Source organism: Molothrus aeneus, chromosome 3 (assembly GCF_037042795.1).
Source record: "Molothrus aeneus isolate 106 chromosome 3, BPBGC_Maene_1.0, whole genome shotgun sequence".
In the NCBI taxonomy this organism is placed as follows: domain Eukaryota; kingdom Metazoa; phylum Chordata; class Aves; order Passeriformes; family Icteridae; genus Molothrus; species Molothrus aeneus.
The window spans coordinates 28,898,797-28,914,730 of NC_089648.1; the positions used below are offsets into that span (position 1 = coordinate 28,898,797).

Below are 15,934 nucleotides of genomic sequence, written 5' to 3' on the forward strand. Positions count from 1 at the left end.
TGCTGACTTCACTCTTGGTGGCTCTAGTCCAGACAGCCCATTCATCATGTAGGATTGCTTTCCCTTTTCCTTAAAACAGAAGATTAACCAAGCAGACGACGTTCACAATGTAGTTGCTTAATCATAACTGTGCAGATAAAACTAATGACTAAGAGAAAAACAAAAATTTAAAAGCTTGATTCAGAGCTTGAGGGACTCGCTATGAGTTAGGGATGAACTGGCAGACCTCGACCTGATCCCACACCTTCGCAGCACGCCTCGGGCACCCTTGCGAGAGAGCGGCCGGACCGCCGGTGGCGTGGGACGCAGCGCCGCCTTCCCGTCTCCTCCTCCTCCCCTTCCTCCTCCTCCCCTCCGCCCTCCTCTCCCGACATGGCGGCCCCCGCGGAACCCAGTGGGCTCACGGACGAGGCAGCCTACGCTGCCTGCTCGGAGCCGGATGCCAGCACCAAGGTGGGGTGGGTGGCGGTGACGGGCGCGGCCCGGGGCCGTGGCGCCCGCTCCTTCCCGGTCCCCTCACGGCGCCTCAGCGGGTGGACGTGCGGGGCATGGGAGCCGGCATGGGGCCGGGCCGGGTCCCGGCGGGGCAGCGAAGGGTGGCCGGGTCCGGAGCTGCCCTGGCGGGCTGTCTGTCAGGCAGCCCGGCGTGGTTCGGGGTCGTGGCGAGGGGCGGCCGGGCCGGTCCCTGTGAGCCGCTGAAGCCCGCGGGGCGCGCTCGGCCGGGCCCGCGGCTGTCCTGGCTCTGAGCGAGCGCTCCGCGGCGCTTCGGCCAGTCCCTGCCCGGGCGGCAACACAAAAATGCATGAAAACGCCACAAATCTCTTTACTTTTTATTAGGAGAACGTTGTAGTTGAATTATTAATTTATTTTTTTCCCCCGTTACCTCTGTCAATTATTATACCACTCACTTTGTATCCACTTGATCGTTCACAAGCCTCTTGGTATATCGTTGCCTTGGGGCTTCAAGAAAATATCCTTACAGGGTGCTAGGCCGGTTTTGCTGCTAAAATATAATCGAGCTTGACAGAAGTTCAATACCTGTGCCATGAAATAATAAAAATAATGAGCTCAGGAGTCTAGGAGGCTCAATATTGAATATTCATGTGTCTGTTGCACTTGTGTGTGAAGTTGTTTATGTATGCTACAGTCCCTAAAAGGATAATAAATATAAGGATACTCTGTTTTGATGCATCTGATAATACATATTGAATGATACCACTCATGGGATTGTTTATTTGTTTTAAACATTATGTTACAAAGATGTATTTATTTAACAAAAATTTGTATGTATAGAATCAGGACAAAAGGTTTACTTTACACTTGGAGTAATTATCTTTGTTACTTCTGAGCCTCCTGGTTTTAGAGTCCTTACTAACTGGCATCACCCATAATTCAATTCTGGTTGATGTATAAAGTATAAACCTTTTTTCCCCACAGGATTTTATATTTCAGCAGACAATGTTAAGAGTAAAGGATCCGAAGAAATCATTGGATTTTTATACAAGGATACTTGGAATGACGTGAGTAGAATCTGAATGCCGTGACTTATCAGAAACTTTTTTTTTGTTCTTCTGAAAATAACTATTTTTTTGGGATGTAATTATATTAATTGGTCTAACTACATAAACAATGCTGTCCCATCAGCTGATGCTTAGTTGGATGGTCTGGCAGTAAGCTGTAGATGCCTAAGCTGCAAATGAACTAATATTGGCCTTGACTAGAAATTTCTTTTTTTCTTAAATAGGTCATTAATTATCAGGGAACAGCTTGCTTACTTCCTCTTCACTGAGCCTGCAGCTAACTGGTAACTTTTATGACTGTGCTTATAATGAGGAGGCTTATGACTGCCTCCAATCACATGAGAATAAATCAATAAAGGGTGAAGACAAAGTCCAGGCTCAGTCTTTTGGAGAGGGCTTTTGGAAGGCAGATGCCATGCAGTAGCTTAACACATTTATGCTGGGGCTTTTTGTGCATTCTTAGCATTTATTTATGTTTTTGAACATTTTGAAATGAGTCCAGACTAAAGTAAAATAAATTACTTCCATTGTAGTGAAAATGTGTGAAAATAAAAATTAAATACCTTGTAAAAAAGAAATTAGATTAATTTTGCATGCTTACTTGTTCCAGTTAAGTGTCCTACATAAAAATGTATGCTTCATGTATTTTTAATTGATTAAACTGTCACATCTGAAAGGGATTTTATCATTATAGCTAGCTATTGAAACTGTAAATGTATTTCATCCAAAGGTATGTTTGCTGTGTTCTTAAACTTTGTCTGGTACCAGTGAGCTCTCTAGAATGAGTAAGATTGAAAGTAGATCTTTTTATTCCTTGGTGAAATTTTAAAGTGGTTAAAGGTTTTCCTGTGAAAACACAGTCAAGTTACAGCGTGACAATCTGAAGATCCAAGCCTTTGTGCTGACTTTTCTATTCAGTTACTGATAGTTTGGTTTTTAAACATCTGATTCTTTTAAATTTTGCAGGTTTGTAATGTGTTCTGGGGTATTTTTATTTGATAGTTTAAAATGTAGCTATTTTAAGGTGTGGATTATAGAAGAACAAAAATTCAAACAAAAAATAACTTTTCTATAGGAGAAGCATCTTGGTTTATTTGCAAGCTGACTGACTACCTTTTTAAGTTACTATTTCAAAATAATTGTTGCCCTTTAGACTGCTTCAAAAATTTGACTTTCCTACTATGAAGTTCTCACTCTATTTCCTGGGGTATGAAGATAAAAACGATATCCCGAAAGATAAAGCTGAGAGAACACCTTGGACCTTCTCTAGAAAAGCTACACTTGAACTGACACAGTAAGTATTTACATAAGGAGAGATGACACTTTGCTAACAGTGATTAAACAGTATTGGGTAAGTGTAAATCCCATTAGACTGAATAAAAAATTGTTACTGTGGATACATCTTCACTGTCATACAAGCTTACAATACATCCAAGATTGGATACTTGGAAAGGTTAATCTTCCTCTTTCAGAGCTCTTTCAAACTGCTAGGTGAACACTAATATGAAACAGTACTTGATATATTTTATATGCATGCCATGTGTGTAAGTAATTTAGGGACCTTTCTTTGGATCCCCAAAGCATCCTAATAATGGGTAACTATTGCTTTTGGAATCTAATCTGAAGAGGTATTAAGTCAAAACATGTGCTTCCTGTAAACAGGACAATTCGGTTAATGCTACTAATCATTATAATTGTGCAGACACAATCTCCTAAATGCTGTCTTAACTGCATGACCTGTTACCCTCACTTGCTGTTCCCCAGTGATGGGTAGCTCAACTGATTTGTGCAGCAAAACCTCCCTAAGCTGAATGAGACAGGAGTATTCCTGACTCATTCAAATGTAGAGCCTAAATAATAGTGAAGGAGTGTGAATATGCTGGATTAGTCCCAAGACCATCCCTGGAGCCCATGACTAGGGAAGATCTTTGTAGTTTAATGAATGCAGCCAACAGCTGAAAGTCTCTGGTTTTTTAGGAGAAACAATTTACCCTCCCCAAGGAAACTGAACATTTAGGATTAGTTAATTTTAATGCTTTTCTTCAATATGTAATAATTACTTCTTACAGCAACTGGGGCACTGAAAATGATGACAGTCAGTCTTATCACAATGGCAACTCAGATCCCCGAGGATTTGGTAGGTCTTTAGTCTTGTGTTTATAGTTTTTAACATTTGAAATAAAATGTACTAACTCTTGGAAAGCAGAAAACTTGCCTTTCATCTTTTATCTCTCTTCTTTCAACATGTATACTGTGAAGGATAATGAAAATAAATGAAGCAATGTGTTTCAGAGTAATGAGCCATAGTTTCACTCTTTATCAAGAATCTAATCCTCTGGCAAGCAAACACATGCTAATTGTAACTACTGAGTGAAGAACATCAGTTGTGGTTGTATATTAGATTATCATGGTGCTTAAACTGATTTAATCTTGGATTTCTGCTGTATAATCCACTAGTTAATGATTTTAAGGTAGGAGGACAATTCCATTCATCTATAGCACTGAGGATATTATTTGTGTGGCTTGATTTGATACTCTGAGTGCTTGAAAGGTCACTGCTGTGAAATTAGTTTTCACACTTGGTCCAGCCACTTGACATTTAAAGCTCCTGAAGTGATTTGTAAGCTCAGTCCTTGCATAGCACAAGTGTCAGTCTCTGCAAAAACAGCATTAATGATAAACTCCATGTGCTGTCAAACAGAGCAAATACAACAAAATTCTGTTATGGAGCTCTGCTTCAAGGAAGAACATGCTGATATAACAGTTTGATTGAAAATCTTGTTTTTTCCTATTCTAAATAAAAGTTCTTGACTAAACAACACAAGATACTTCAACTCTAACATTTGTATTTAAAAGGCATTATCAAAAGACAACTGTTTGAAGAAGAATAATGTTAATACCCAAAACGCTCTTCCTGGAGTTTGTTCTTAAATATAGTCATAGTTTATGTGAACTACAGCATGAAATACTAAACTAACTTCCACAGAACACTCAGCAATATTTATAATGCACTTCACTCTTTTTACCTTCTTGCACAGGACACATTGGAATTGCTGTTCCTGATGTCTATAAAGCTTGTAAGAGGTTTGAAGAACTAGGAGTGAAATTTGTGAAAAAACCAGATGATGGTAAGTCTTGATCAGAAATGCAAGTAAATTTTTTTTTTTTGGTTTTAATATATTCTGTCTATGAGATCTTCCTGGAAAGCTGGGTAATGTGTTGCTAGGAGTTGCCACTGCTTAGAGGTTTCTAGAACCAGTTACTCCCGCACCGCCTTATAGAGTGGGCAAAACTGGCAATAGATCCACCCCAGTAACAAGAATACATCAATCTGCTACATGCCTTTTGTATGCAGCCTGACCTTCAGTAAAATTCACATTCTCTATTGATGTCATAGTTTACATGTAATCTATACTACTCCCTAGAGTTGTTACAGAATTTACTGTAACATGGATCAAATTTACATGGCACATCTGCTTGGAAATAACAAGGAATAACAATCTGCTTAGGAAAATAAGTCAGAAAACAATAATTCCTACTCATTTAAACTGAGTCATTCTTGACTTTTCTGGGTATTTTCATGTAAATCCACCTAACACCTACTATACAACCTACTAGTTATTATATTTTTAACTGTTTTTTTTGAGCTTTGGTAGGAATAGCCCCATTAGTTTGTATCATAATTGACGTGCATAATGTATAGCACAAATGTCTAGAGAGTATATAAGCACAGAATGTGTATGTGAAAATACTGCAAAATTCAGAAGTGGTGAGAAGTCTTGCATTTTTCAGCTGGATTCTCTTTCATAAAAAGACCTCATGAGATTTTTAGAACTGATGCATTCAAAACCAGACATGTAATACTAGTAATTGAAAAGAGATTTAAGTGATTTTCATCTTATTCACTGTGTTCTCAGCTGAAGCAAAATAAGAAATATAGCTGAAAATTTAACTTGATTTCTTAAATTAAGAATAGATGTTGTTATTTCTAGCATTTTAGAGTTTCTGAGCCTTTTTTAATTTGTCTGTTTGTTAAACAGTGAGAGGCTTGAAATGACAGTTGCTGACTTAGAGCTGTGCAGTGGTAGGAATGAAAGTACATAGAAGTACAAACTTAGACTATGGAGAGAATCAGAAGAACTCCTGAAGCAGACAAGGCGTGGGAGCAGAACAAAACTCATCTTTAAAATTCAGAAACAAAATTGATGCAGCAAATGCCAAGGAGGAGGAGGAAGTTTTGGGCTTTACATTGTTTGCAGAGCAGGCTGGGAGATCAAGCATGGGGTTTACTTTCCTGCCTTACTGATCAAACATCTATTTTCTCAGTTGTTTTTGTGACTAGAATATATTAAGAGCTAGGCTGAGTCTGTTACAGTAATAACTTAATGGAGCAACTATAACTACAAGTGTATGGTTAACACTTTCAATATAACATGTTAAGCTGTGCTATCCTGATCTACTGTTGAAAACAACTTTTGGGGATCCTGTTTTAAGGAATAATATGTTTTCCAACAGTAAAGTTTATAACAATCCTGTCCTGCATTTCTTTGCTTTATGAAGTGATGCAGAAGTGTACTGTAAACCACATCAGAGGTAAAAATTTTATGGTAAAATTTCAGTGTGGAGTCAGGAATGATGGGAGATGAACAGGGCAGAGGAACACAGGATTTTATACCTGCAAAGCCAGCTCAAGAAAATATATCAAAACATCCCCAGAGCACAAAAATATTTTTCCGAATTTCAACGATGAACACTTACAGGGGCAAAAACTTCAATCAACAAAAGATGGAATTCCAAAGTAACTTTTAACTATAGCTCTATTGAGAGTAGGATTGACAGTTTGGCATACAAAGATCTAATGCTGATTAAAAGCTAATCTGGATGTTTTTAGAATTATCCATCTAAATTTGAACTAATTCTCATGCAAAAGGGAAAAAAATGTTTTTCAAAGTAGTCATAGTTGACATTTAGAACCAGTCATGTAGTCTTAATTTTATCTTTTTTTTTTCCCCTAATAGGTAAAATGAAAGGACTTGCATTTGTTCAGGATCCTGATGGCTACTGGATTGAAATTTTGAATCCTAACCACATGGTGACTCTCACTTAGTGCTAGTGAAGTATATTGTGTAACAGAGACCCACTTTCAGACTGCTGGAGAAAATCTGTAACAGTTTTGTGATATTTGCTTAATAGAGAGGAATCAGTCATGTTCAGAGTCTCCTCCAAAACTATTCCCTGGGACCTCACTTGGATTCCTTTTCTCTTGTCCTGTGATGTCACTGCAAATTGTTTTCAGTTAGGAATACTCAATCACTTTCTGGAAGAGCACTTAAACAGATTGTCCTTTTGAACATTGATTATGTTAATATTTCAATAAACATTGTCAAAAGATACGTGACCAGAAGCTCACTGCATTTCACACTGATTAAACTAGCAATGACAACAACTGTGTTATTACTGATGAGTATCAATGAGGCAGCAAAAAGAAACTTCAGTATATTTATTTATGAAGTCAAAAGATCCTGAAGACTTCGTATCCTATCTTGTATACTAGAAAATAAAATGTCAGGCTAATTTTGACTGGAGTAGTAGCGTGCTTATAAAAGTCATAATCGTACTTACATTATTCCAAGCAAAATTCTTTTAAGGAGCAGCCTTAAGCAGTCTTGCAAAAAGAAATTTTACAGAGGGAATAAATCTGTAGAGCAGAAAGAATTCCGTCTTTCAGCTCAGCTTCTGACTGCTGATGACAGCCAAGAGAAGAGGTCTCATAGTTGCTAACTCACAGTAACCCGTGTCTCTTTCAACACTAGGAAGAACTTGCTCATAATTTTTGTTTCAGTAGAAGCCTGGGGCTATATTTGACTTAAATGCTCTGTATATTCTGCCTTAGGAAATTAATGAAAAAGACTATCTAAAACAACAGTTTCCTACTACTGGACATTTGATCTGCCCTCCAAAAACAAGTGATAGTACATACCTGTGAGCAGCAGGAAAACATGTAGCATTTCCATGTGTTACACAAACTATAAAACCCTCTGCCTTGTCTTACTCTGGTTTGAATAGCACCTAACTTCTTCAGTTATGTGGCTACCAACTAATGTGTAGTGTAACCAAAAGCTAACGAATAGTGTAAAGGCATTGCAGTTCACTTCTCAATAAAGCATTGGTGAAAACTACGAAACATTTAAAAGCATGATGATGTGTTGCTTTGCTTATTGCTGGATTTTAGATGACTGAAAGGCTCGCTGTTTTGCTTTGAGGATTCTGTTTTGAATCATTGTACTCAGCAGTGAAATTTCCAGTGGTCCTTTCCTGTGGACTCTTCACAGACGTCACTGGTCCATCTCTCTGTCTCCTGGACAGTCTTGGAAACCCAATCAATTGCCAATGCCAAAGGGAGTTGGTCACCTAAAAACTGGGTGAGGCTTGACCCCAGCTTCTCCTGTCATATGTTGGTCCCAAATGGTGGAAGGCCCTGGAAAGCCCCCATGTGAGCAGAAAAGCCACACTGTGGAAAGCCAGTGTCCACAAAGGAGACAGAGGAGTCCTGCAAATTTATTCAAATAACGGGAGAGAGTTCACTGGGGCACACCTGTTATAAACTCGCAGCCACATGTTGCCCTCTTCCTTTTCCCATTGGCTGAGGTACTAGGAAGGTACAGCCTTCCTGAACTGCCTACCACATATTTCCTCCTTAAACATTTTCCCCCAAAGTTGAGAATCTCAGGCTTGTGCATGGACCCATTTGTCTGTTTCAGGAGTCAAATTTCTGGGCTCTAACAAACCTATGGCTTGAAGTTGGTAGAGACATTAGGAACTATTTCAAAGACATTAACACCTATACCCTGCCTATGGAATTGCTTGGAAAGACATTTGCACACATCTTTCCTATCATGTAGTCCAGTGGATAACTACATAAGTAGGAGCAGGCTATGCTAAAGCTTCTCTGCTTAGTAATCAAAATTTAAGCATGTTGGCTAATCTTGTAGTGACCCTTGGTTTTTTATATGCTTGACAAAGTGTAGACATGATAGATTTTGAGTTAGTAAAGAGGAAACTAGTAAAAATCCACTGGCATCTACAAACTAGTTATAGAAGTATCATGAAGTAGGCAAGGTGTGAGTTTGGGTTTTTTTGAGAAAAAAGGTACTGCTGCTTGTCATACTGAGAACTAATTTAAAACAGTATGCAAACAGGAAATCCATGAATAAACTACTAAAGAAAAACACTTAATGGTAAGTCTTTTAAACTGCAACGTTTTTAAAATATTTTAGATGTAGAAAATTTCTGAAATTGTTTCATGTTCTCACTGATTACAGGCCGCTATTTTTGGTTCTTCCAAGGAAGGCTTCTTTTCTTCTAAATAAAGCATGGCATTAAATAGCGTGTAGTGCTTTGCCTCTCGGAGGGCTTAAATTTAGCTTCATGCAGTGCAACCGAAGTCACTCTCACGGTTACATAGCGACAGGCCCACATTCCCCATTCCCGCTGGGAGAAGCTCTCCTGACGCAGGAAAGCAGGACACGCACCGGAGGGCAGGAGCTACGCACGCCGCTACCAAGGAAAGAGGGCTTTTGAACGCAGCCAAGGAGCAGCGGGCCGGTGGCGGGGAAGGTTAAACAGCACTCGCTGTTCCGCACTCCCCGGTGTCCGGCCGCGCCGCTGTGTCCAGCCCGCCCGCCGCGCTCCAGGGGCGGAGCAGGAAACGCGGCGGCGGCGGCGGCGCTCCCGCGGCGCGCCGGGACCTGCTTGCGTCACACGCAGGCCGCTGCTGCCCGGTGACGTCAGCGCGCCGCGGGGTGACGTATGAGCGGCGGTGGGGCGGGGGGAGGAGGCCTCGGCGGCGGCGGGGCCGGTGAGTCCCGCGGGCGGGAGGGCGTGGCGGCCGCGACCCCCAGGCCGAGCGGGGTTCCGAGGCTGCCCGGGGTCCTGAGGTGCTGCCGTCGGCGGCTCCCGCCGGGCGCGGGCAGGGCGGGCCGGGCCGGGGGAGCGCCGCCGTCCGGGGAAGGCGGCGGGCGCGTTTGGCGGGGAAGCGGTTTCACATGAAGTGCCTTGTTGTGGAGGCGAGGGAGGGGGCGGCCGAGCGGGCCGGGGTCGCTTCCCTTGGCGCCTTCCGAGCTGCGGGTCGGTGGCGGCCCGGGCTGCCCTGGGCGCGACCTTGGGCGCATCGCCGGCTCCGCTCCGCGCCCGCCTCACCTGGCGCCCCCTCGTCCTGCCCCTGGCTGGCTCCTCAAGGCCCTGCTGTTGCAGTCTAATTCGAATTTTATTTCTTAAAAAGTATGAGTTCGGTATTTTGACGCTGTCGCGGTACTCAATGTTTTACCTGGTGCTTTGGTGTCGTAGTAGTTCACTCTGCAAGTTACTCACTACTGTGATTCATTGGAATTACTCTTAGCTTAGAAGACATCAGATTTCAAAAAAAACAACTTGATGTTAACTTGCTAGCAATCTGCCAGTGATCTCGCTTGCCGAGCAATGTCTTTTGCTCATGTTTTTAAACAGCACACAGACCTCCTTAAAGTCCTGTGCTGGAATAATTTAAGCTTTTATGTGTTTCAGGATTTAATTTGAGCCTGCTCACAGAGCAAGTGTATTTGATGTGTCTTCTGTTACAATTCTAAATCAGCTGCTAGAAGTGTTCCCTTGAGATATTTACTCAAATTTAACAAAAAAAGACCCCGAGAATTTTCATTAATGGCTTTTTAATGTCTTTTGATAACACAGGCCAACTTGATAACATGCATTACTTATAGGAAAGATACTTACATATTACATTTTGATCCTCAAAAACCAGGAGACTTTCTTTGCAAAAAGGATTTGATTTGCAGGATTAAGGTGTGATTACTTCCTAGTTCATGAGACTACCTAAAAATATTTTTTTCTGCCTTCTCCTCCTTTGTTCTCTTAACCATATCCCATAAAGAAAATTAGAGTGACCCATATGAGAGAATTCATAGATCAAGATATCATCCATTTGGCAAATTAAATACAGTTTATTTTTCCTCCTGGAAGGTTTGATGGGAAGATTAACAGTAATTTGTAATTGTTGAGAGAGACTCGTTATGTTGGTTATGTATTTAAGCAAGTCAATTTCTCCATTTCCTGACCTTACAGTTTTGTTTTGGTTTCCTGTTTAAAAAAAGGCTCGTGCAATAGAAAGGTCAGCAACTGCCTTAAGTTTTGTAAAAAAAAACAACCACCAAAACCCAAACAGAACCCCTGAAACTTTAGTTAGGCAAGAACACTTGGAGAATTTTGTCTGTGTAGGGAATAAAGCATGTGTGATACAGTTTGTACAGACCTGGTTTAATTAGGACACCTATCTGGGAAAATGGTGTTTTCAGGGACGTTAATGCTGAGATGTAACAGAAATGTCAGGATGGAATTTTTTGGCTTATAATGAATATGGCAGTGTGGTTTTAACCATCACTGTCTTCTGTGATGGTTAAAAATATTAGCAGTCAAAATTAAATTATGATGACTCAGAATAGCAATACTATTCCTGCGTTCTGTTTTTAGAAGTTTTCCCATTAAATTGAAGGCTTTTTAAAGAATTTATTTCTGCAAGAAGTTGAATTGAGAAATACGCATTTCTGTCTCACTTTTGTCATAAGGCTTTGTGCTCATGGTTTCTGATGGTGTGTATTTCATGCATTGTTCCAGGAAATGGTCCAGTTGTTGCTGTGCAGCTGGATGTTGCTGAATAACATTTCTATGAGCTTGCTGTTCAATCTGCCTGTTGTTCAGAATGGCGAAGAACCCTAATTTCCCAGAAGCGGGGAGTCTGCCTACAGGCTACACGCACTGTAGGTCTTCAGACAGCTTCACCGGTGAGTGGACACCATGTGTTTTCTTGAGATTTTAATGGTTTTGTTTTATGCCATTTTAACCAGGTTAATTTTATATATGTGTTATTAAATAATCTGAACTAAGTATATTGTTCTTTGTACTTTGCTAAACTTATTCCTTCTCTTCTGTGACAGGAAAGCATCTGAGCGGAATGTAAAATATTAGCGCTACAGCACTTAAGTGACAGGAATGTGTTTGCAGATGAGCAGGGCATAACTTCCCATATGCTTTGAGTCAAAACATTTTTTGGTACTAAATTGCTGTTTAGAATGCTGTGATTGGATGGTGTGGTTAGTTTCCATTAGTGTTACCATCTGCTTTCCTTTTAATCCTTTCACAACAGAAGGGTTGGAGATGAGACTTGAAAGTTCTGTGAATTGTGCTTATTTGAGCTTTCAAATTCTGTTTTTATAAAGTAGTATGGGTTGATTATGTTTTTTGTGGTTTTGGCTACAAAGTATCAAAACTTGTTTGGTGGTTTTGTTGGTTTTTTTTCCGTTACAATTTTCACTCAGGTTCAACTTTGATTGAACCAACCATTGTTACTTAGAAGTACAACGGAGCTAGGGTTCTGACAGAACCAAAGTATTTACACTCTGAATGTTGAAGTATTTACTGAAAATTTCTGTTTTCTGAGATTATATATTTATGAAAAGACATATGTGTATCCATTGAAAATAGAAAAACCATGTGATTTGAACCTGTGGTATGTTTGTACAGTAGTGTTACTGTTACATCTATCATGTTCTGTGAGTCTGTGGTAATAGAAATTGAAACTTAAGTAATATTTTACTGGAATTCATTTCCAATATATGAAGTAATTATGAAGTGATGAATTACAAAAAATTGAAATACTACTCAAGTGCCATTTAATCAACTGAGAACCAATTTTTAGATAAAAGAGCAGCGTAAAATAATTACATTTAAGAAAATTCTCTTTGTGTAATTCTGATAAAAGTATTAGCTTTCTAGGTACAAACTAGAGTCTGTAGGAATTAGTTGTTTTAAAAGTATGAAATTATTTGCTCAGTGTTTATAAATTGGACTTATTTGATGAAAAACTTACTTCCAGTAATAGTCTGTTTACTTGCATTTATTTCTAAAGTTTTGATAGAGCTATCAGTTATGTAAGAATTATTTATTCATGTTATATAAAATTTTTCTTCAAATAATTCATGATTAATTTCTTATAGTCAATTTTCTATACCTGGTAGAAAAACAACACTTTCATGTTTCATTGAAGCAGCACTGCTTTTCAGAGGATTCCTCAATGTTAGCCTAAATGAGGGATGAAGAGACTGAATGCTGATCTTTCATTGCAACTGAGAGTTGTTTAGAAAGGATGTCATTGTTGTGTTTGCTGAATTTCCAGATGATGTTTTTGTATCCCATAACATGTTACAGATTACCTACTGAGTAGAAATACAGGAGACTGCAAGCATGGAGGGGGTGGTTGTTTCTCCAGGCACAGCACACATTATGTAGTATTGCATGCTGCCTTATGTCATTAATACTAGGCTGCATTTTTCACATGCTCGTTGTTGAAGATGGCCACCAAAGAGGGTGTCTTTCAGTGAGGTCATAGAAGTGGTTTGTAGGCCTTAGGACTTAACAAATGCTTTTTCAGATTGTTGCAGTTCTTATGGTGCCTCAAAATCACTGAGAAGACTGTTTTGTTTGTTGATTTCTTGTCATGACCAAAGCTGCAGGAGCTGACTCCTGAAGCAGTTAATTAGCTCTGAATACCTCCTGGAAATAGGTTACAGTGCTGGCAGCAGGCTTACAAATGGCATGTTCTTTGACTTCCAGGAAGAGTAAGCATCTGTATTCTCTGAAAAGGTGATGTTGTTTGATGACAGAAGAGCCAGAGGGAGCTTCAGGAAGGGTTCTCTGCAAGTTCTTAGCAGCATCCATCTTTTTTTTTTAGTCATAAATATTACTTTCGAATAACAACTACAAAATGACATGTTTAGCTATACAGGGAAGTTGTGAGCTCAGTGCAATTTGGAGCAGCTAAAGAGGTTATTAAGTTTTACTTCCTCAAACAAGAAATGTACAGATCACTTAACAAGTTGCCTGAATTTGTACCATTAATTAGCCAGCCTAGGAAGTGAAGTCATGTATTATTTGGTTCTATATTTTGGAGGTAGGACTGTCTCACTGGTCTGCTTTATATGAAAAATCCACAATACAGACAAAACTTCTTTGGGAATCTGTACTAGTAGACAGTAGATGAGTTGGCGTGATTCTTCAATATACTGGTGGTACCCATAGCACACAGAAGAGGTATGAACATGGTTTTGTAAAGGTGGCAGTGCCCAACACTTTGGGTCATTCAAACATTTGAAAGGCCTCCTCAGCTTGTAGCCATCATTTGAGTCCTGTATTTCCTGTGCTCAGCGGGTTTGTGTTTGAAACTGATGGTTGGAATAGTACATGGAACCAGCAATTTGGAGAGCATTACCCATCAGAAGAAATTTGCCTTGCTGCTTACACACAGGCCGATATCTAAATTTCTACTTTCATTGCTTGCTGTTCAGCATCTTGATGTTCATAAGGACTGGGCATCCTCGGGTCACTAGCAACTGTTCCCACTTCAGACTTTGCCCTCTTATATTCACTGATACTTGTTTAGACAGAGGTTTATGTACTCTTGAGAGGGAAGTGTGCTTTTGATTTTATTTGTTTATTTAACCTTAAATAGAAACAATTTCCCTTGAGCTTTTTGCCCTACTGGCACATGACAACATGCACAGCTACTGAAAGCAAAGTTAATGTGCAGCTGGTGGCACTCCCTTGTCTTCACTACTTTTACTCTCAGTTTTATTCAGACAGTACTTGTTCTTTTTAAAGACAAGAGTGGATTCAGGAAACAAAGAAGTAGAATGTAGTAAAAAAGTTGAAATAAAAATAGATTGTAAAATTAAAATGTGCCAATATTTGTACATGGATGAAGAATCATAAATCAGTTCCTGAATCAACAAATGTTTAAACTAGTAGAAGAGAGATTATACAGAGTTCCTTGATGATGTGTAATTCACACATAGTTCGTTTGCCTGACTATTGCAAATGAAGATCAACAACAGCAATTATGGGTGTGGTATGGAAGTCTTCAAGGAGTAGCAGACCTGAGATTGCAGCTGAGTAACAAATAACATCTTTTTGCATACTCCCTCAGTGTAATAAAAAGTTTTGTATTTTGAGGACATTTCAATTTTACTGTTGTCTATAAAGTCTCAAACAATTATGTTGTGGTAAGTGGTATTGCTGGTACAAACAGATGTTGCTGGGCTGATGTAATCACCTTAATTTTGCTTGTTAGAAAGTAAATCTTACTGGAAGTGTATGTAAAATAAATCTAAATTGTCTTAACTAATTGTAAGTTAACCAATGCAAGTGGAAGAAATAGTCTGTTATGATGAAAACTTGAAAATTAATTTGCTTTCATGTCAGGATAGAAGAATGACTACAGTGTTCTGTGTTCCCATGGTTAGGCTGCCTCCAGTATCTTGGCCAGCGTTGCTGGTTCTGTGCTGTAGTGGCTTCACAGGCACACAGCTTCTAATTCAAGTCCCAGAGACAGCCAGGGGAAACCTGGGAGTTTGTTCCCATTTGTGTTGTGATCTATGATTGATTTAGTATGCTGTATTTTTTTCTTAAATTTTATTTTCTATTTCTATCACTTTTTGTTTAGTTTCATTTGAGATTCTTTGGGATTGTGTTTCCACAGTATCTTGATTTTGGATAAAGCATTTCCGTGTGTTCAAGTGCAGATAATAATTAACCCCAAGTGCATCTGATTTTTTACATATTTGCTCATAGTATTTTTACAGTAGAATGTAAAAGTGTATTTCTGTCATGAATATTTGACTTGAAGGATTCGTGTGTTAGGTGTGTGTAAGGTATGGCCTCATCATTTTCTTGGTTCATGTGTTACCACACTTTTCTTCAGCACTGGATATCTGCCCGTTTTGAAAAGTGTCTAGTAACTGGAGCAGGGAAGATACCTCTGAAGGTATGGATGGTCATTATCTGAAACAACCAACCTCTTTTTAAAGAAAAGTAAACCAAAGTGTCACAGTAGAAGCCAATATAAGACCTAAATTTGCTTTTGGATGCTCTTGCCATTGAGACTACAGAAAGTCTGTGTTGCCAAAAAAAACCAAAACTATAAAAAGCTTAAAACCTGTTGTGAATGAAGAAGAAACAAAAGAATTCTGCAGAAGATATGACTAATGTATTTATCTATATTACACATTAATGGGCAATATCCTAATTTTATGACTGATAGTTATGTTTACATACATATATATGTGTGTGTTTGTGTATATGTGTGCAGGAACAAAAAGTCATCAAGGAAACTGAATGTAAAGAATAAGAAAATTGAACTGGACATTGTAAAGCTTTTCTCTCTGACAGACTTGGTTCTTAATTAAAAGTTTTCCTGATTGTTTTTTTGTCTCCCAATTCTGAAAAGCTGAATAGAAATCTACAAAAACAGTTTTTATTTTTAACTGATTTTAGTACAGAGAGGAGAGTTAAGACTAAGCTTAATTGGTTAC

General features: G+C 39.2%; 2 protein-coding genes across 2 annotated transcripts in view; both read left to right on the plus strand.

Annotated features, from left to right (window-relative positions):
• The first annotated feature begins 325 nt into the window (after positions 1-325).
• Positions 326-7,716, plus strand: GLO1 (glyoxalase I). Its single transcript, XM_066546545.1, has 6 exons — positions 326-453; positions 1,438-1,520; positions 2,674-2,814; positions 3,590-3,657; positions 4,559-4,648; positions 6,539-7,716. Exons 1-6 carry the CDS (start codon positions 373-375, stop codon positions 6,625-6,627), a joined length of 552 nt encoding a protein of 183 aa, XP_066402642.1. The 5' UTR covers positions 326-372; the 3' UTR covers positions 6,628-7,716.
• Positions 7,717-9,344: 1,628 nt separating this feature from the next.
• The window catches only part of BTBD9 (BTB domain containing 9), a 116,529-nt gene continuing 109,939 nt past the window's right edge, over positions 9,345-15,934 (plus strand). Inside the window, exons 1-2 of the mRNA XM_066546546.1 lie at positions 9,345-9,378; positions 11,187-11,353. Coding sequence (XP_066402643.1) covers positions 11,272-11,353 — 82 coding nt within the window. The 5' untranslated portion in view covers positions 9,345-9,378; positions 11,187-11,271. The remainder of the gene's footprint in view (positions 9,379-11,186; positions 11,354-15,934) is intronic.